General features: G+C 38.9%; 1 protein-coding gene across 1 annotated transcript in view; it reads left to right on the plus strand.

The window, feature by feature from the left end:
* Window positions 1-19,908, plus strand: part of LOC124271840 — a 47,419-nt gene that overhangs the window by 15,375 nt on the left and 12,136 nt on the right. Inside the window, exons 25-56 of the mRNA XM_046706991.1 lie at window positions 96-144; window positions 354-514; window positions 882-1,043; window positions 1,732-1,941; window positions 3,107-3,149; window positions 3,514-3,671; window positions 3,802-3,963; window positions 4,622-4,831; window positions 4,997-5,039; window positions 5,244-5,407; window positions 5,680-5,844; window positions 6,015-6,224; window positions 6,445-6,487; window positions 6,995-7,164; window positions 7,592-7,759; window positions 7,984-8,193; window positions 8,424-8,466; window positions 8,604-8,764; window positions 9,280-9,453; window positions 9,707-9,920; window positions 10,570-10,730; window positions 11,643-11,822; window positions 12,440-12,646; window positions 12,923-12,965; window positions 13,356-13,516; window positions 13,757-13,807; window positions 13,981-14,190; window positions 16,190-16,418; window positions 16,605-16,707; window positions 16,983-17,139; window positions 18,154-18,380; window positions 19,253-19,415. Of these exons, the coding sequence (XP_046562947.1) occupies window positions 96-144; window positions 354-514; window positions 882-1,043; window positions 1,732-1,941; window positions 3,107-3,149; window positions 3,514-3,671; window positions 3,802-3,963; window positions 4,622-4,831; window positions 4,997-5,039; window positions 5,244-5,407; window positions 5,680-5,844; window positions 6,015-6,224; window positions 6,445-6,487; window positions 6,995-7,164; window positions 7,592-7,759; window positions 7,984-8,193; window positions 8,424-8,466; window positions 8,604-8,764; window positions 9,280-9,453; window positions 9,707-9,920; window positions 10,570-10,730; window positions 11,643-11,822; window positions 12,440-12,646; window positions 12,923-12,965; window positions 13,356-13,516; window positions 13,757-13,807; window positions 13,981-14,190; window positions 16,190-16,418; window positions 16,605-16,707; window positions 16,983-17,139; window positions 18,154-18,380; window positions 19,253-19,415 (4,812 nt within the window). The remainder of the gene's footprint in view (window positions 1-95; window positions 145-353; window positions 515-881; window positions 1,044-1,731; window positions 1,942-3,106; window positions 3,150-3,513; window positions 3,672-3,801; window positions 3,964-4,621; window positions 4,832-4,996; window positions 5,040-5,243; window positions 5,408-5,679; window positions 5,845-6,014; window positions 6,225-6,444; window positions 6,488-6,994; window positions 7,165-7,591; window positions 7,760-7,983; window positions 8,194-8,423; window positions 8,467-8,603; window positions 8,765-9,279; window positions 9,454-9,706; window positions 9,921-10,569; window positions 10,731-11,642; window positions 11,823-12,439; window positions 12,647-12,922; window positions 12,966-13,355; window positions 13,517-13,756; window positions 13,808-13,980; window positions 14,191-16,189; window positions 16,419-16,604; window positions 16,708-16,982; window positions 17,140-18,153; window positions 18,381-19,252; window positions 19,416-19,908) is intronic.

Genomic DNA, 19,908 nt, shown 5'->3' on the forward strand with positions numbered 1-19,908 from the left:
TTTAGATTTTGGACAGTCGTAAAAGAAATGAATTCCGCTTTCTGATGCATCTGTGCAAAATCAACATAACATACAAGTCACACGTCTTGTTTCAGGAAAAGAAGAAGTAATTACGTTTGATGGTGTTCCTGTTCTCAAACTGAAGTAAGTTGGACAAAGTTATTGTCGTCGGATACTTTATAATATAACATTTTCTCGGGTTAATTGAATCTATATTTGCTTTTACCATAAACGGTAAACATTTAGTAAATAGTAAATAAATGCTAATTATAGCTACAAGTGCGATAAATTTGACATCATTTAAAGTTTAAAGAATTGTCGATTTTCTCGTTAACTTGTCTAATATTTCCCAGGTTTAAGATTGAGCGGCTTCTGTCCCAGCAAGTGTTTATTGTGGACCTGTCTCTGAGTCTGTGTCTGGAGGGAGATGACTGTGAGCTGGACCTGAAGGTGCTGAATCAGACACGACTTCCGATGCCAGGATGTGCCAAGTTCCAGGGATTCAAGCTTCAAAGTAAGGATAACTGTTGGTGTAAATTTTCAGCACTGAAACATTACGTTAACTCAATTACTTCAAGTTAATTAACTTATGGTAGCTAAATTATATCTTGAACTTGGCTATTGTTTGTTAGCAGTGCACTGTGACTTAAATATCATGATTATAGTATTAAACATTTATGTATGTATGTATGTATGCATGTATGTGTATGTATGTATGTGTGTGTGTACGTATGTATGTATGTATGTATGTATGTATGTATGTATGTATGTATGTATGTATGTATGTATGTATGTATGTATGTATGTATGTATGTATGTATGTATGTATGTATGTATGTATGTATGTATGTATGTATGTATGTATGTTTATTTCCTTTCAGATTTCTCACTGGGGAACTGGCTGAGAGAAAAGGGCGGTGAGATCACAGCTCAGCTGTCAGCAGTCCTGATGGAAGAGCTCGGCATTAAACAGCTCCTGCTGGACACACAGTGTCAGGACTACCTGGAACCTTACAGAGGTGCTGTGAGTGGATGGAACAACGGTAGGTTTTGTTGGTGGCTTCCTGATGGGTTGATATATATTACGTTATGCTAAATATTCTTGCTATTTATATACTTCTTGAAATGGTTTATTCGTGTCTAATTTATATGACCTGATCTCTTGCTGCCATTTACATGCTGGTCGTTCACTCAAATTCATACCATATATGACAGCTAATATCTATGTCCCTATTTGTCTGTTGACAAATGCTGTATGTTGGCACTAAAGCAAGATCGCAAAACGTAGTACAGCTATATCACGGTTGTCTTTTGTAAATAGAATTAATAATGGTACGTTTAACTGGGTTTAAACCTGTCGTAAAGGTTGTATTGTACTTGGCATGGACTGTTGCAAGTTGGGGGAAGATTGAGTAAAATAGTGATTATACTGTCGACATTGTCAACTATAGATCTGTTAATAGACATGGTAAAATGACATTCTACCAGGCTGTAAGTGTTTATTTGTGTAGTTCATAATGTTTATTAAAGGGTTTGGATAACTATTGAGTTGTACACATTCATTGTAACCCCTTTGTTCCAGACTCCGTACAAATGCTGATACCAGATAATGCCTGGTGCCATACCGCATTAGAAGCTTCTTGTGGGGGTATCAGTATAATTAAATCAGGTGACTGAACTAGTCCAGTGTTATGGTATACTGAGGTAATATAGAAATGTTGAACATTTCAGCTTGTCCTGAAAACATTACGATGTCAGTACTGCCTCAGAACGTCTTCTGTCACTTGACTGACTACTGCACCGGGATCACGTGTTGTGTCAAAGTGCCACAGGTCAAACGGAACTTCAATGCCTACCTCTTCCTGGACTCCTGTAACTACAATATGAGAGTCGGCATTGAGAAGTTGGAGTTCAGTCACACACTGTTTAACTACACATGGGGTAAGTTGTACACTGTTTAACTATACATGGCGTAAGTTGTACACTGTAACTACAATATAAGAGTCGGCATTGGCTAGCTGGAGTTCAGTCACAGACTGTTTAACTATACATGGGGTAAGTTGTACACTGTTTAACTATACATGGGAAAGTTGTACACTGTTTTACTATACATGGGTAGGTTGTACACTGTTTTACTATACATGGGGTAAGTTGTACACTGTTTAACTATACATGGGTAGGTTGTACACTGTTTAACTATACATGGGTATGTTCTGCACTGTTTTACTATACATGGGTAAGTTGTACACTGTTTAACTACACATGGGGTAAGTTGTACACTGTTTTACTATACATGGGTAAGTTCTACACTGTTTAACTATACATGGGTAAGTTCCACACTGTTTAACTATACATGGGTAAGTTGTACACTGTTTAACTATACATGGGGTAAGTTCTACACTGTTTAACTATACATGGGTAAGTTCTACACTGTTTAACTATACATGGGTAAGTTGTACACTGTTTAACTATACATGGGGTAAGTTGTACACTGTTTAACTATACATGGGTAAGTTCTACACTGTTTAACTATACATGGGTAAGTTGTACACTGTTTAACTATACATGGGGTAAGTTGTACACTGTTTAACTATACATGGGGTAAGTTGTACACTGTTTTACTATACATGGGTAAGTTCTACACTGTTTAACTATACATGGGTAAGTTGTACACTGTTTAACTATACATGGGGTAAGTTGTACACTGTTTAACTATACATGGGGTAAGTTCTACACTGTTTAACTATACATGGGGTAAGTTGTACACTGTTTTACTATACATGGGTAAGTTGTACACTGTTTAACTATACATGGGGTAAGTTGTACACTGTTTTACTATACATGGGGTAAGTTGTACACTGTTTTACTATGCATGGGTAAGTTGTACACTGTTTTACTATACATGGGGTAAGTTGTACACTGTTTAACTATACATGGGTAAGTTGTGCACTGTTTAACTACACGTGGGGTAAGTTGTACACTGGAAAACATTGGGTAAGGAAAAGATTCGGGTTTATTATTCCGAAAATGCATACAGATACACGTGTCAGTTGTAAAAGTGTGTTCAACTGCTGGTAATCATATACAAATATTTTCCCCTTCTAAGGTGAAACAGAAGTTGTCGATCTTGGAGGACTTGTCCGAATTGAGTAAGTATTTTGATTATTTACAAAAGTATGATTTTCAGTTTTTATCAGGTGGTAGGATACATACCTCAGGCTGACAAGGACGTTCATGTTTAGATCTGAATATACTTTCTATTGCCGTTTTCAAAAAAGATTTACGCATCCTAATATACATAGCATCAGTGCAAAAGAATCCCCAGTATTGACTATTCTCAGAAACAAATTCCTTATAGAGTAAAGGGAAAATACATGAATGGATCACTGAAAGTCAATGATGACACCAGATGTTCACGAAAAGAGTTAGCATGTTCTGCCCTACCGGTAGCACCCACCATTCACAAAATTTCCCCAGAATGGAAGTAATTTAGAGAACGGCGTACCTTTCCAGATATACCATCAGCTCTGGTCAGAAGAAGTTCCTGGTGAACCTGAGCCTGAAGGTGTGTCTGACTGCTGGAGAGGCTTGTCAGTTTACTTTCCCTGTGTTCACAGACATGACCATCCCTAAACCATTCTGTGACTGGGAGGCCACCAAGCAGCTACAAAGTAAGAACAACATTAGTCTCCTTTGTATTCCATATGCAATAGTTACTGGATAGCCCTTGGTTAATCCAAGCGAAGCCCTTCTCAATAACACTGACACGGACGTGCTGGAACGGATTTGACTTTGCTTCAGATTTCTCCCTTAGAGAGTTTGTGACATCGCAAGGTGGTGCACTGACGGACAGACTGGCTGATGCACTTGTGGACAAGCTGATGGAGACTCTTGGTGTATCCGGCTATCTTCTGGACCCGCAGTGTTCCATGAGTGGTCGGGGCACGAATGGCTGGAGCTCAGGTTAGGAGACATAACCGTTTAAGATAAATCATATTTATAGCACACTGACCAACAGTGAACAGATATACAACAAAACGACAAATCCTTTTCATGATCTCAGGGTAGATCTCAGGTGTCTTTATCGTGAACATGTGTTTATGAAACATGATGTCTATTGTTCATGGACACGTGAAGATCCGAGATAGAATTGATCTTCAGTACTCCATGCTTGTCGTAAGAGGCAACAAACGGGATCAGGTGGTCAGGCTCGCTGACTTGTTTCAAACATGTCATCGTATCCCAGTTGCGTAGATTGATGGTCATGATGTTGATCACTACATTCTCTGGTTCAGACTCTATTATTTAGAGGAAGAGTCTAATGCTGTTCTCTCGAAGCAAGAACACGCTCGATTTTGCCTGGGATGTTGTGTAAAGCGTAGGGCTTGTCCGACACAACGAGACAGTTGACTACTGGAAATAGAAGACATTCTTGTTCTCATCCAGTCTCGTGGATAATGTTTTTGTCACTTTGAACCTGTATACGTGAAACAAATGTTATATCTTCTTGGGGGTCAAGTACTAATGTGTTTGTTGAAAAATATTCGGCAGGGAACAGATGTTTGACATTTCATTAGTATGATGAAGGGTTCTCTACTTTTTTGTACATATCATATTTCAGATTGCCCCAGACCGGTTTCACTGCCAACACTACCCGACTCTCTGTCCTGCAGTCTTCCCGACCACTGTACAGGAATAGACTGTTGCCTCAATGTGCCCCTTATCAGTCGAAATGTCCACTTCAAGGTCGACTTGGACATGTGCAAAATGACGCTAACATTGGCCATAGAGAAGCTTGAGTTTAGCAGACTGCTCTTCAACTACCAATGGGGTGGGTGGAAATATCAAGCAATTTAATGAATGTTGTATATTTAGGGGGAAGTGGAACCTGATTCTACGCATTGAACACAAGAACAACAATGTCTTTTTGTTAGGCCCAGTCAATGTGCAAGTGTATATACATTTAAGATTTCTATTTTGCTTTGACCTTCCTCAGGAACGCCAGACAGTTTCAATCTGAAGAGGATATTCCGAGCAGAGTAAGTTACTCAAATGTTGATGCTTTGTTAAGTAAGTTGCTATTACAATGGTTCCTTCTCCGATTTAAACAGACATAAATATAGTTGTGATGGTACTCCGCCATTACTTTTAGTATTTTCAAAGTACATAGCTGCTGTATATGGTGAATTGGAGTCTCCTATTCGAGTCTCGTACGTTTCGAAATACAAGTGTTTCATTTTCAGTTACGTCATCGACAATCTGGAGGGAGAGAAACAGTTCCTTGTAAGTCTCAACATCAGTGCCTGCTTTGAGGCTGGAGGGAGGTGTCTGGTTACCCTACCAGTGTTAAACCAAGCCAGGTTCCCCAACCCTGGATGCGACTGGAACTCAACACTGTCCCTCAAAGGTACGTCCGTGAATAAATAAAACAGTTAATAATTAACAGTTCTAGGGAAACTTTCCATGCGTGATGCATGGAATATATAATCGTATAAACATTAATTGTTTGACCATTCCAGTATAAAAACATACTCAAAATATATCCACAGGAGGCAAGGCCTCCATAAATGATAAACCTAGTTTGATTTCATTAACTCAGCGTGGTAGGGTTACATTGTATATTAACATGATATGATGGTGAAACATGTACACTATCTTATTCCACTTCAATGTGCAAAGGCTTCTCCCTGAAGAACTGGCTGAATGATCATAATCTGAACATCGGACAAGCCTTGACCTCAGTATTCCGGTTCCAACTATCTCTAGCTCTGGGCATCTCTGAGTACCTCCTGGATCCCATGTGCGACAGGCAGAGGGGGATATACAAGCCGGGATGGAATAATGGTAAATGGTTCTAAAAATCATTAATTTTCCAGGAACCATGCAAATTACCATTTCTGTCCAGTTGCTGAAATGAAGGGAAATATCGGTGCAACTAAAAGTAGAAACCTCTGGTTATCTTAAAGTTAGGAAATTGTTTCGGCCCATAATTGGGTTATTATATGACATTTCAGCGTGTCCAAAACCAATGACCCTACCAAGCCTCCCGAGCAGCCTGTCGTGTCATATCCCCGACTACTGCACTGGACTGGACTGCTGTGTGGATGTGGTCAGTCTGGGAATGTCCTTCAACTTCAAGATCCTCCTTGACACACGGAACCTTGTCCTGACTGTCAGTATCGAGAAGCTCACCTTCCAGACATCATTGTTCAACTACAAGTGGGGTAGGCCTAATTACAGCAACCCCATAGCCATGCAGATAATGTGTACTCTACTACATAGACAATCAATTTTTACGTTTTTGTTAAAAGCAGTAGAGTGTTTTTGCAATTGTTTGAATATTGTATGTACACAGTTTCAATGTCATGTATAACGAATAATAACCAATAAATTACTTTTTGATTATTTTGCGAAAATGTCAAAGTTGTGTTTACGCTTTTTCAGGAGAATGGGAAAATTTCAACCTTAATGGCGTCGTTAGGTTAAGGTGAGATGGATTATAATTACTGTATATACGGTACATTTATCATGTTTTAAATGAAGAACCTTTTATACTTCACGTCAAAATGATCATGTATGCCGTGTGATATGATATGAAACTCAGTGTATAAACTTTCACGACGAAAATATTTAAAATTTCCTTCTCAATGACCAATTGTTATATGTACTACTGGCACTTCCTGTAACATATGTTTAGAATGGACTGTCACGAGAGTTGATTAAGTCGGATTCGAAGACTTATACACTTACAGAGCGACTGCATTAAGTATATGCTTAGATATATATATATATATTAGTACTACGACTCATGGTCTCTTAGGGTGGCTATCTGTTCCTACCCTTGACAACGACCAACCACTTTACTCATGCAGAAGAAACAATTAAAGCAGTTCAATATCATGCTGTGATTTATATTCAGTTGTCTCCATCCAGCAAACCTGCATTGTAATGGTTATGTACGTGACCTAACACTATGTCCATCTTACCTCCCCAGTTTCAAGATTGACGACCTTGTACATGCTTGGAAGTACCTGATGAGTCTAAAACTCTCGCTGTGCTTTGAAGCAGACTCTCCCTGTGCTCTCAGCCGTCCTGTCCTCACAGATATCAGCTTCCCCAAACTAGTGTGGAACTGGGATAATCCTTTCTCCGCGATTGACAACGGTGAGTGAGCGAGCGAGTGAGTGTGTGAGTTTTACGCCGCACACAGCAATGTTCCAGCTATATGGCGGCGGTCTGTAAATAATCGAGTCTGGACCAGACAATACGGTGATCAACATCGTGAGCATTGATCTACGCAACGGGGAACCGATGACATGTGTCAACCAAATCAGCGAGCCTGACCACCCGATCCCTTTAGTCGCCTCTTACGACAAGCATGGGTTACTGAAGATCAATTCTAACGGGTGACTGGCAACGGTAAGCCACATACATCGACAACTATACGCTACATGAACATCTGATGTACTTCACGTTTCTGTAATAAGTTATAAAGACATTGCATAAATGTTACATATGACAGTGTCCTTATCAATGATGTTCCTGTGATTCATGGGATTAATATCTTGTCTTTCTAACCATATATTTGCAGGCTTCTCTTTGAAGAACTGGCTTTCTGATTTGAAGCTCCCGTCTGGTAAGAGACTCGCCAGCTTAGATGTGTCGAAACTTTTAGACAGACTTGGGATTGCGGACTACTTGACAGACCCCAAGTGTAACAAGAGCCAACCACCTGGAGCAGTTGGCGGTTGGAAAAAGGGTATGTTGTTTAAACGCTGAACTTTTGCAAAATGTATGACATTAAGGCTTCAAATATGGCATGTGATCATTGTTGCGCTCAACAAACTGATAGCAATATGTCTAATAAAGAAAGTGCGATGGGAAAGGCTTGTGAGTATGGGTCTTCAAATAGAAAAAGCTAAACTATACAACAATAAGAAGAACACAGACTCACAGATTCATACTGTTGTGTGATGTTTTCAGATTGCCCTGCCAGTCTCACCCTGCCAACACTACCAGACTCCGTCACCTGTCATCTGTCGGACCCGTGTGGCTCCATACAGTGTTGTATTGACGTGGACTTTATCGGGAGATCCTTCAACGTCCAGGTCGGAATAGACCCTTGCACCTACACCTTCACCATGGGCATAGAGAAACTGGTCTTTACCAGGATCTTATCCAACTACAAATGGGGTGAGCAGGGTGCTGTTTTTGGGGAGGATCAAAATGTTAACATAGCTCAGAAGTGTGGGTAAAAAGTTTGGTAGAGGATATTCGAGAATCTGGATACAAATGTGAAAGTATTAATCGAATTTGATGGAAGGAACATTGACTATAATGAATCGTTTTAATGCATCTATATATGTATGACGACGAACAATGAAACGTACATGTCCTGTCTTACACAGGTGTTGATTTTTCAGGAACTGTGGAACACTTCAGCTTAAAGAACGTGGTCCGTGTAGAGTAAGCATTTTGTTTTAACATTGGTAATTCACTATATTGTAAAAGAATTGAGCTTTGTCCGAGTTGTAATAGTACGCATCACTGTACTAATCCGAGGCATCCATTCGTCACTGTTTAAGGACACATGTTTTTTTCAGTTTCATGATCGATGACCTGTTCGGGGAAAAGAAGTTCCTGATCAACCTCAACATCAGTGTCTGTTTCGAGGAGGATTCTTGTATGATTTCCTTCCCAGCTCTGAAGAATGTAAAGATTCCCAAGTTGGTCTGTGACTGGGACAGTACAGCTGCTCTTGCAGGTCAGTGATGTGGATGAGGGTTCTATGTGAAAGTAAACCCTCTTAATTCTAAACGTGTTCAGGCTTATGACTATACCGTATCATATTAAGATTGTTTCCCCACACATTGTTGGTGTCGTAAAATGGTCAACTAGATTATATATAGCATTTCCTGTCTTTCATTCAAAAATTCCTTCCCATGTGTATAACAAGTGCTTCTTTATCAGTGCCTACCAGAAACATCGACCCGTGAAGATTCTGGTTAGAATCGGTCTTCAGCAACCCATGTTTGTCATGATAGGCGTCTAACGGACCGGGTGACCAGGCTCGCTGACTTGGTTGATGCTCATAATGTCAGTCACTGGCTTGTCTGATCCAGGCTGAATTATTCACATGTCTGGAACATTGCATATTGCGGCAAACAACGAAAACCAGAAGAATCATATACTGTATGTGTATCAACAAGAAATGTGATGACATTCCTCAACAAATTTCCGATCAGAATATTCATGAAAATACATCTCCATTTTTTCCAGATTTCTCTTTGTCTGGCTTCCTGTCCGAGATGAAGTCTAATGGGTCTGCGAGTCTCACTTCAGTCATCGCAGCCAAACTGTTTGAGAGGCTGGAAATAGCTGGATATCTGAAGACAGCACAGTGTCAAAATACAAGTAGTCCTTATGTACCTACAATCAATGGATGGAACAACGGTAGGACCCGGATTAACATGCGATATGTTGAACCAGCATGAAATTCCAGTCACTGTTTTTATGTCATCAAGATTCTAAATAAACTTATGTAATATTCTGATTAAAGATAATATATAAGTCCACAGCTGAAAGCAATGATGGAGTGATTTTATATATTTAACAACTTTCCATTGTGATGATAGCTGCAACGTTTCACCCAGACCAAATGTAACAGAAGCCTATTATGGTGATGTTTTCAATTCGATGACTTCAGAGTGTCCAGTTGTGGGGCTTGACCAGTACCTCCCTGACCTCCCTGATTCCATGGCATGTCACGTCCCCGACATCTGCACCGCCGTTGACTGCTGCATCTACATCGACTTCCTGTCACGTGCCTTCAACGTCTTCCTGACAGTGGACATGTGCACCTATCAGCTGACGGTGGGCGTTGAAAATCTGGTCTACAAACGGATGTTGTTGGACTATCAGTGGGGTATGTTAGCATATTATTTATGCAGTCTGATTGCCGTTTTATGAAACTTGTAAGTGTGGCTACGTTATGGTGTTCTGATACATTATCCCTTCAGTTTCCTTTCGGTTTGGAGTGATGGTTTAGATTGAACGTTGCTTTCAAAATGCTTTCTTTGACGTTTGTACATTTAAGTGTCTGCTTGCACTATTCTTGAAGAATGAGGTTTTCTTGTTCTTGCCCACTCTGGTACTTTGCGGTATCAACCCACTCATAATCAGACACAGGCTCCAAAAGGTTAGATCGGTTGAGTGATTGTTCCTACAACGTCAAAAAACATATTTTCGTCCAGTGTAAATTATGCATCAAGTATAATCTGACGTTGACGAACATTGGGAGGTTTTACCACGCACACATCACGTGCTGAAACGTCAGTATTGCAAATACATAGTGTAACGTATTTTATTTTTGTTTACAGGCACAGAAGAATATTTATATGTAAAAGGAGTGATTCGAGTTGAGTAAGTATTGACGTGTTATTTAATCTATTAACATAATGATTCAGTCAAATGAGACAAAAACACACAAAAATGTAGATCTACACTTATGTATGCACCACTCGCGTAACGTTTACCTGAAAATATGCATACATAGAACCAATGTTTCAGATACACCATCAACCGACTTATGTCTGAGAAGAAACTGGAGGTGACTGCAGCTGTCAGTGTGTGTCTGAAACAAAACGAGTGTCTGTTCTCCAAAACCTTCCTTGACAAACCCAAGATACCACAACCTCTGTGTGACTGGGAGGCCAGGCTGCAACAGAGAAGTAAGGCTTGACTAGATATGTGTCCTTGTTTAATCCCTATCTCTCATTTCTCATCCTATTGCATAATTAACAAAGAGGATGTTCTTGTTTTTCAGGTAAACACCCACTGCAATAGACAGGCCGACAGAATATATTATAGTCAATACCAGATGGTTAAACAATCATTTTTGGTGGCCTGCCACTCATACTCATGATGAACACGTGTTGCCCTTGCTGACCAGTCGTGTGAATGCAAACCGCCCTGTCGGAGGGGCATGTCATTCACATGGTCACAAGAAAACTATATTCTAACATATGTATTTGAAATTGTATATCTTATTTCAGTTATTTAATGGATATTTTTTAAGTTTAAACAGTCGTACTTTCTACACATAAATCGAAACAAATGGACTTTTCTTCATGTGTTTAACAATATGAAGCAAGTCTGAAAATATACCTTTTTGAAAGTCGAGAAACCTTTCAACAGGAGTTTCTGGTAACAGCACATCAAGTATTCGGAAGGTGTGACTTCATATTCTGTTGATGTCTTAGACAAGTCTCTGGTTATGCTGTAACAATTATGTCATAATTGTTTGACTAAGTCAATGTTTGCCATGCGTGTATATATTTGTCTTCTTCCTGTCATTATGGTATATTGTGTGTGAATTAAAGTCAATTTAAGTTTAGACATCTGGTCCCCATAGATGTATATAAGTGCAGAATAACATGTATAAGTCTTAAGATAAATGTTTAATTTTACTTTTCAAATCTTTGTGGTCTTAGAGAAACAGCATGGTTGACTGCCTCATCATCTAAGAGATAAGGGAAATATAACCAACCTAGCAACCTTGCATCTGAACCAACAGAATGTTATTAAATATTCTAACGGAATAACAAGGAAGACAACATAGCAAGTATGACTGTTTGTTTCAGATTTCTCATTGTCCAACTGGGCATCAGGCAAGGGTCTGTCCTCCACCGTGTCGACTCTCACGGAAACACTCATATCTCAGCTCATGGATGATCTTGGGGTGTCTCAGTACCTCGTCAGCTCGGCCTGTGACCAGTCGGCAAGTCCATATTCCCCTGCTGGGATAAACAACTGGAATAATGGTATATGTATAAACATTTATACCACTATGTTATTGGTGTTGGAGTGAAGTACAATCTGTATGAAGTTATTGCATGTTGTTTTGTACCTGTATATATTTAACTGAAGTATGCCTGTGGTTGAGCATATATTTAAATGAAATCAGGGTTACTGATGAAATCAACAATTACGACATGTTTCCTCTCATGAGCATCATAGGGTCATTCCGCTTTTAAATCTTTTGTAGATTATATACATAAATATTTGCACTGAAAACGCAATGAATTTAAATGAATTTGTCCCCTATGCCCTTTTTGCGCAGAATGGGTGAGTTTAGTTGTACGCTGTGCCTTTGGCAATTTCACGGCGGGTAACACCAGACACGGGCTTTACACATTGTAACCATGTAAGGAAATAAACCCGGGTCATCGATCAAACGCATTAACTATTAAGCTACCTCATCGCCCCATTTTGCACAGAGAAAGAGAAGGGTACTGGTAAATCTACCACACCAGTAAAGAAAATGCATGTTATAAGACACGATTTAAACACTTCGGACTTCTTACATTCATTAGAGTGAGGTCATACCAGTATAGATGGAAGAACAGAAGGTACACGATTAATATTTCTGTGTTTCCAGAATGCAGCAGCCGAGCCGTACCATCCCTACCCGACTCTGTGCGATGTCACCTGACCTTCAACTGTTCCACTGTAGACTGTTGTGTCGATGTTCGACTCATCAAGAGGACAATCCAAGCCAAGTTTGATGTGGATATTTGTAACTTACAGATGACAGTGATCATTGAACGACTATCTTACACTGTTTCACTCCTGGAGTATGTATGGGGTAAATGTCCACTTGTCCAAATGTCCAAAGTCCACTGGAATCCAATGTTAAGAAATGTGTCGAAAGTCACTGAGTTTCAAACATCAAATTCACATTCACTATGAATGGCCACCGTTGTTATAGAGCCTGAGCCTAGATGGTATTCATAATGGTATTGCGACCTTTGTCACGTTGAGGTTTGTCCAACATGAGACTTACGCATCTTAACACCTTAGAGGTACTAACCAGTCGTATGTTAGTCATTCCTGATTCAATGTACTTTCCGGTCTGTTCCAGGCACAGAAGGACATTTCATCCTGGGAGATATGGCACGGCTGGTGTGAGTATCAGATGGCATTTTGTTCATGTGACTGAACCTGCCGTGATGCCTGTAGTTTCTCCTGTCATATCTTTACTTTTTGCACAAATGTATGTTGCAAATCATTAGACCTAAACGTTGGTCTCCGATTTCATTTTATTGTTTAACAAATAGCTATTCATAGAACCTTGGACTATAATCTTTGAATCAATTTTCAGTCGATTTATTGCACACAGCTTTAGAATAGGGATATTATGTCATGAATCTGTTACACTTCTTTAGAGCTTAATAATTATTCTCCTGTACACTGAAAAGAGTATCATACTGAAAATAATAAAGATATTTGATTGCATTGACTCTTACAAATACCATTCATAAACATTCAGAAGAACTTATGGAATGTCGCTGCAGGTACAAACTTGAGCACGTCCCTTCAACGCAGACGTTGGTGATTGATCTAAACATCAAGATGTGTTTTGAAGACAACACGTGTGTGCTTGAAGTCCCAGTCTTCTCGCAATCAGAGCTGGCGTATTCCTCATGTAACCCGAGTCTACCGGTGCCGTTTGATGGTGTGTACTTAATCAAAGGTGTCACACTTACGGAAACAGATTCTGTGGAATACCACATAATCTTTCAAACCAATGCCCGAGGTTCACCAAGATTTTAGACAAACTTAGCACTGGGTTTATACTGGCAGATACAGCATGTTTTGTATATGCATACCGTGCGTGTGTGCGTGAGTGCGAGTGTGTGACCGTATTTCTAGATACACAGGTGTAAATGTAAACATTGTGTTCTCTATGTTACAGGTGTCTCCTTTGATTTCTGGAAGTCTAAAAAATGTGCTCTACAAACATCCGGTAAGCCCAAACAAAGTCTTGAAAAGTATGTATTTAATCATTTTTTTTAATGTTTCTTAAACGTGATCGTGGAATATCAACTAACCAGCAGGCATGTTTGTATTGAATGAATAGTTTTTGCAAATTTTATTATAATGATGTCTTCTGAGTACTGCTTGTATTCATAACCCCAGCTTGTCCGGCATCCCTCCCCACGGCTATCTCGAGCACCTGCCGCCTGACTGACAACTGCATGGGCATCACGTGTTGTGTGGACATCGACCTGAAGTATCTCGGCATCTACTCCATCACTGCCGGCATCACGGTTGACCACTGCAATGACCAGCTTGTGTATCATATAGAGAACAAAGAGTGGACAAAGAAGCTGCAGGTTGTGGAATATGGTGAGTAACTGCGAGGTAACTCGGGTACCTGGGGTAGGTATACTTAAAACAAAATGCATTCATAAAAATATTTTTTCTTCACATTTTCAACCCTGTAAGTCACACCACACCTACAGTCGCTAGGCTGAAGTTATATATTGATGAATGCTGCTCTCATAATTCAGTAAAACATATCTATAGACTTTAGTTTCATTTCAAGCTGCAGAGGCCAAGTGTCCAGGATTCTACTTCTTGTATGTGTTTAGTGTTTTAACCCAGAACCCCCAAAGAAAGGACAATTGCCACCTGGACCACTGCCACCTAGGACAATTGCTACCCAGTTATTTTTACTATAATAGTGAGGACAATTGCCACCCAGAAGTTTTATGTGATTATATTTGAGAAAATGAATGCAGGTTGTGATAAACACACATTTAGATGATGAAAGGTCAGTGTTTTCTTGGTATATATATATATTCTGACTTTGATTAACTTTTCACCTTAAAGTAATTTTCACTTTGATGAAATTTTTACTTTGACGAAATATTGACTTTGATGAAAACATATGATTAAAGTGATAAGAAGATCAAGTGTTTAGAAAAAAAAAATTCATTAGAGCTTGGGTGCTACTGTCTGAAATATAGCATGTTGAGATGAATGTTTTGATAATGTGAGTACACAGACTTTGCTAGAAAAACAGTACAAATCTACAGGTTTCATCCTTTGGTTCAGCATTAAATGAAATTTAGTAGTGATTTTAGTAAATTAAACTGCTGTTTACACACATAAAATTAGTGTTTAGTTGGAAATATAGATAGCCATTTATTGCCATGATTATGAAGGCTATCATTTTTTATTGCATTGAATTTTTCAATATTGGAAATTTCTTTCAAATTAACCAAAACCCTTTGAAGTTTTGGAGCATGTTGTATATTATGTTTGGCAGCTAAGATAATATGATTCAGTATCTGTCAGTGTATAATGTTCCAAACCAAACATGGTATTTTGTTATTTTAATTGTGTTCTCAATATGATTATTCATCCAAACTTCAAATTCATTCCAGAATGTGTGTGTTTCTCTACATTCCCAATAAACACGATAAATACTCTAATTCAGCTCATTACATAAGCAAACAGCAAACTAAATTGTCAACAAGTAGTTCTTTTTTAGTATAGATAATACCAAGTAAAAACTTGACATCTTTCAAACAATTTCTGTAAGTCATAAAAATTCTATTCCAATCAAAAGTAACATTAGCAAAAGATGCTTGCCATTTAAGACACACTTTAGGTAAATCTTCAGTAGAAATCAATGAGTCATACAAAATTATAGAGCCCCTTTGCATGATTTCAATAAATTCAAATGACATTCAGTTATGAGTGAATTAAAAACTGGGATATATCTGGAGTGTATAGTGGTATATTTCTAAGAATCTTAGAAGTCCTGTCATTTTATAAAAAGTATCAATTTCATCACGAGCAGCCTTTAAGCTTTGTTCACTCCCATCAAGAAATAATTCAGTATCATCTACCAATTGGTTTAATTTACACTCACATTATTGTCAATAACAATACCTTTTATGTTCTTATTACTTCTAATCATACAACCAAGTATTTCGGCGACAAAACTATAGAGGTACGGTGACAGAGGATCTCCTTGCCTCAGAGAGTTTACCATGTTAGGTTACACAGAATGTTGTTTCATATGTCATTATATTTATCAAATGAATGATTACCAAATCTAGCTAAAACAATATTCAATACATCTTTTCTAGATACTGTATCGAAAACCTTTTTAAAACCTATGTTGATGAAATCTGGTTATATGGAAGGATATGTTATTATTTGTTATTTCAAACTCAATAAAAGTTGGTAAATTGTCCTAGGTGGCAATTGTCCTAGGTGGCAATTGTTCGGTGGCAACTGTCCTAGGCCCAACCCCAAAATGAGTAAATTTCAATATGTACAATAATGACTAACAGTACGTTTTTGTAGTAATGTCCTTTTGCTGTTCCGCTAGACAAGAACCACACTGTGTTAGTTGGCAACGCCATCACCGTGAGCTACGTTATCAGCAAAACCGCATCCTCCTATGAAGTGTCCTTCCACGTCAAGCTCTGTGTCATGAACGTACACGACCTCATCAACAAGTGCTACTACTACAAACTCCTAGATGAAAAGGTGTTCCAGATGCCGTCTTCTTGTTCACCTGTTGGACGAAGAAGGAAAAGAAGAAGTCCTTTAGACCTGTGAGTGTTGCATAATACTTTGCTGAGGACACAGAGCGATTCATTTTGCCTCTGTTTTCATAACCCATGTATTCTTTAATATGCTAATTGATAAACATAATTTCCCGAAAATAGTTTCGTTTATTTCTCATAACGAATGTTGAAGATGTAACTAGGTTGAATTCCTGTGGCATTCTTCCTTTTCAGAATACATACAGGAGATGCCAAACGGATCCTTAATAATGCTATGAACCAGAACTTTACAAATGAAGAAATCAAGGATCTTTTTGAAAGACTGAAGACTGAAGCAGTAGGATACTATTTTGTAGCGTTTGTTTTTTGCCACTAACATGAATTTTCTTTATGGAGATCTGGCGATGAATTGAGTATGCTCTCAATGATATATGAATGTTATCCACGGCACTGGTGTTTTGAAGATCACTGTCCTCAATTCATCGATGTTTCATATGCCGACATGATTTTGTGCTTTACAACGAATGTGTTTTAAAACCGAAATATCTTCAAATTTGAAAAATACATGCTTTGAATAAGAGCTTTATTGCAATACAAGTTCTCTACCTTCAGAAGAGGGACAACTCACTGATGTTCACCCGCACGGATGATGATGCCACAGCCACCAACACTAAGAGCGCCATCAGAAAGATGGGTATGGCCAACCCAGGAACCATTCTGTACTCTGGGGAGGTCGGCAGAGGGAACGTGGTGCTCGGCATGGAAGGAGGTGAGAGGGTTTAGTGTCACAAAATAAACATAGAATTGTTGAGTTCAGAGTAATTAAGACATATATATTTTGTCTAAATTATTGTTGTTTTTTCTTTGGCAACATCAGAGTAGCACATTGGTAATCTATGCCATGACGATAAACTATATCTTTTGTAGGTGTGAATGCGCTTTGCTAAATCAACATTTCTTTCTCCGATTGGATTGCAGTTCAATGTCTAATTACAGGCCACATGTTTATAGTTGAAAGTATATATTGTCCACTGGAACGTGTAGATGAATGTCCGTTGATAGATTTACGAACTTGTACAAATCTGAAATGGCTTTGCAAGTACCTTTATGCAAAAGGTCAATAGTTAAAGGAATATGTCTAAAAATCAAACGTATCTTTACGTTAACGTTTTTTGCACTTTTTTAAAGAAACAAAAATAAAACCAACGAAAATGATGACATTAAAACCTTGCCAGATGCAGTTTATATATTAGGGCTGTGTCATGAGCAGCATGTTTGTTTTAATGCCTCACTCTCAAAAAGTGACGATATCGGGGGAAATATGTGCATATCCTGCCTGACCGGTGGCACCCGCCACTAACGCTTGAAAGTCAGCTGAAGAACACGGGAACATGTGATATTTACGTCAAAATCGGAACTGCTTAGGATATAATTTCTGTCATTGATATACATTAAATTTTGAAATGTCTTTCACATGTTGTTTATAAAGGTTAAAGCTTTACTTAGACTTTGAACGTTTAAACAACGCTGTAGCAATAATACATCCGAGTCATTCAAAACCATTTAGTTGAATAAATTCCAATGCGTGAAACCTATTACGTCTGTACCCCGAGTGACATGTCCATAATATTGCTGCACGCAGCAGCTATCAGAGTCCCCGACACATCACACGCAGAGCTAGCTGCTTCATTCCTCTAGCTTGGCAAGCAGAGCTTATCGGTGAGCTTGCTGGTTAAGAGTCTCGTGGTTCAGTCCACGTTTCTATTGTTCTTGGTTCACCTAGGCGAGAAGATCATGAAGGTCCTGGGTCAGGTAACCGACATCCTGGGTCGCGGGGACCAGGCGTACACTGTGGGGAAAGGTCTGACTGGGAAAGGACTGGAGCTGCTTGGTGCTAAACTAGCCAACATGAGTATTGGGGAGATCATAGCCATGTTTGATGCCAAGAACATCGACCCTGAACTTGCTCTTCGACTGACGAGACAACTGAGAGATCTGGCTCTTGCCCTGGTAACGTTTTAGTTATGTTGATATTTAGTTATCCTTAATTAATGTTATGTATCACATTCCATGTTCCAGGTGTAAGATAAAAGAATGAAATCATCTTCATATATGTATGGTAGCCCCAACATTATTAGCAGTATTTGTTCAAATTGTTAGTGATTTTGCTTTTAAATAATCGCAACAGTTATAATCATCAATGATTGTTCTTGCATGAACTTCCACTGGTGGCTTTGAGGAATTAATTTGGCTCAGAATATGAAAGGTCAAGGTCATGAAATTGAAAAAGATTACGAAACATTTTTTTGTAAAACATTAGTGATGTCACTGTTTTTGGGGGGCATGGTTACCTTTCTGCGAGCTTAGAACACGCAAGATATGTTTTAAAGGTCAAGGTCAATTTGGTTAAGATCATGTTCAAGACGTACACTTCTTTTTCTCTACTTATATGATCAGATGACATTTATCGTGATACAGATATAGAAATTTTATAAATGTAGACGAGTGCTAAATGTGCCGAGAGAAATATCAATATTTACCATCTAAATACTAGTGCCTGCTGTAGCATATGTTATATTTAGGAATACACATTCTCAATAAAGTACAGATTTTAGCACCATCCCGGATTCGAACCCACACTCTTAGAATTAGGGCCCTAATCGCCAACACAAAAGGCAGCGGTCTCTAACTCGTCCACTGCGACTTCCACTTTCTTACTGTCATTGTGGATTCAGCGTCTGTCGTGCAGTAATATATATCACCGCCGTTATATAACTGAGAAAATTCGTAGTGCGGCATTAGACAACAAGCAAATGATATTCTCCCTGACGTCGGCAGCTCTCCTAATGCCGTTGATATGTATGTCATCTCTCCGATTTCAGTATTCAGATATCATCAATGCCATCATCAACGGCGATGGAACCAACGCATTTAGTTCTTTTGACATTACCCTCCAAGGAGATTTCAGTATACCCAGAGAAACCATCCCTTTCTTCAAATTCGAAAAATTCTTCCTGATTGGAGGAATCGTACCCATGACCTTTGGTGAGTATGGGTTTAGAAAACCCTAAACACGATTGACTCTGGATTGAAAGGAATGTAAGAGTAATGTTCCAAATGTTTCTACATCCAGGCTGTAATTGTTGTCACTTTCACTGTCACTGTCACATGCCATATGTGGTATGCATGCATTTTTTTCCTTTCAAGGAGCAATGGCATCAGCTTTTAGGCCAAAGCATAAGGTCGTCTCAATGAAGACATGATTCCTCAAACGGGTACAATATGTGAAGCTCATGAGCTGAAATATGGCTTAGTCACGACATGGTTGAAATATTGCCGATGTGACTTTAAATCTTAACTCACTCACTCTTGGTCAAGGTACTTTTCCAAGTATACAATAGAACGACATAGAGAGTCAAAGGAAACTTGTCATTGAGGACTGCGTCCCACTGATCCGCTGATGATTGGTTCTAATCCCATATATTTGCTCAGATTATGATCCTAGAATACTTTACCATACCTGTTCATTCAGTGCCTT

The sequence above is a fragment of the Haliotis rubra genome, unplaced genomic scaffold (genome assembly GCF_003918875.1).
Source record: "Haliotis rubra isolate DU_JTF1 unplaced genomic scaffold, ASM391887v1 Scf164, whole genome shotgun sequence".
Taxonomy (NCBI): domain Eukaryota; kingdom Metazoa; phylum Mollusca; class Gastropoda; order Lepetellida; family Haliotidae; genus Haliotis; species Haliotis rubra.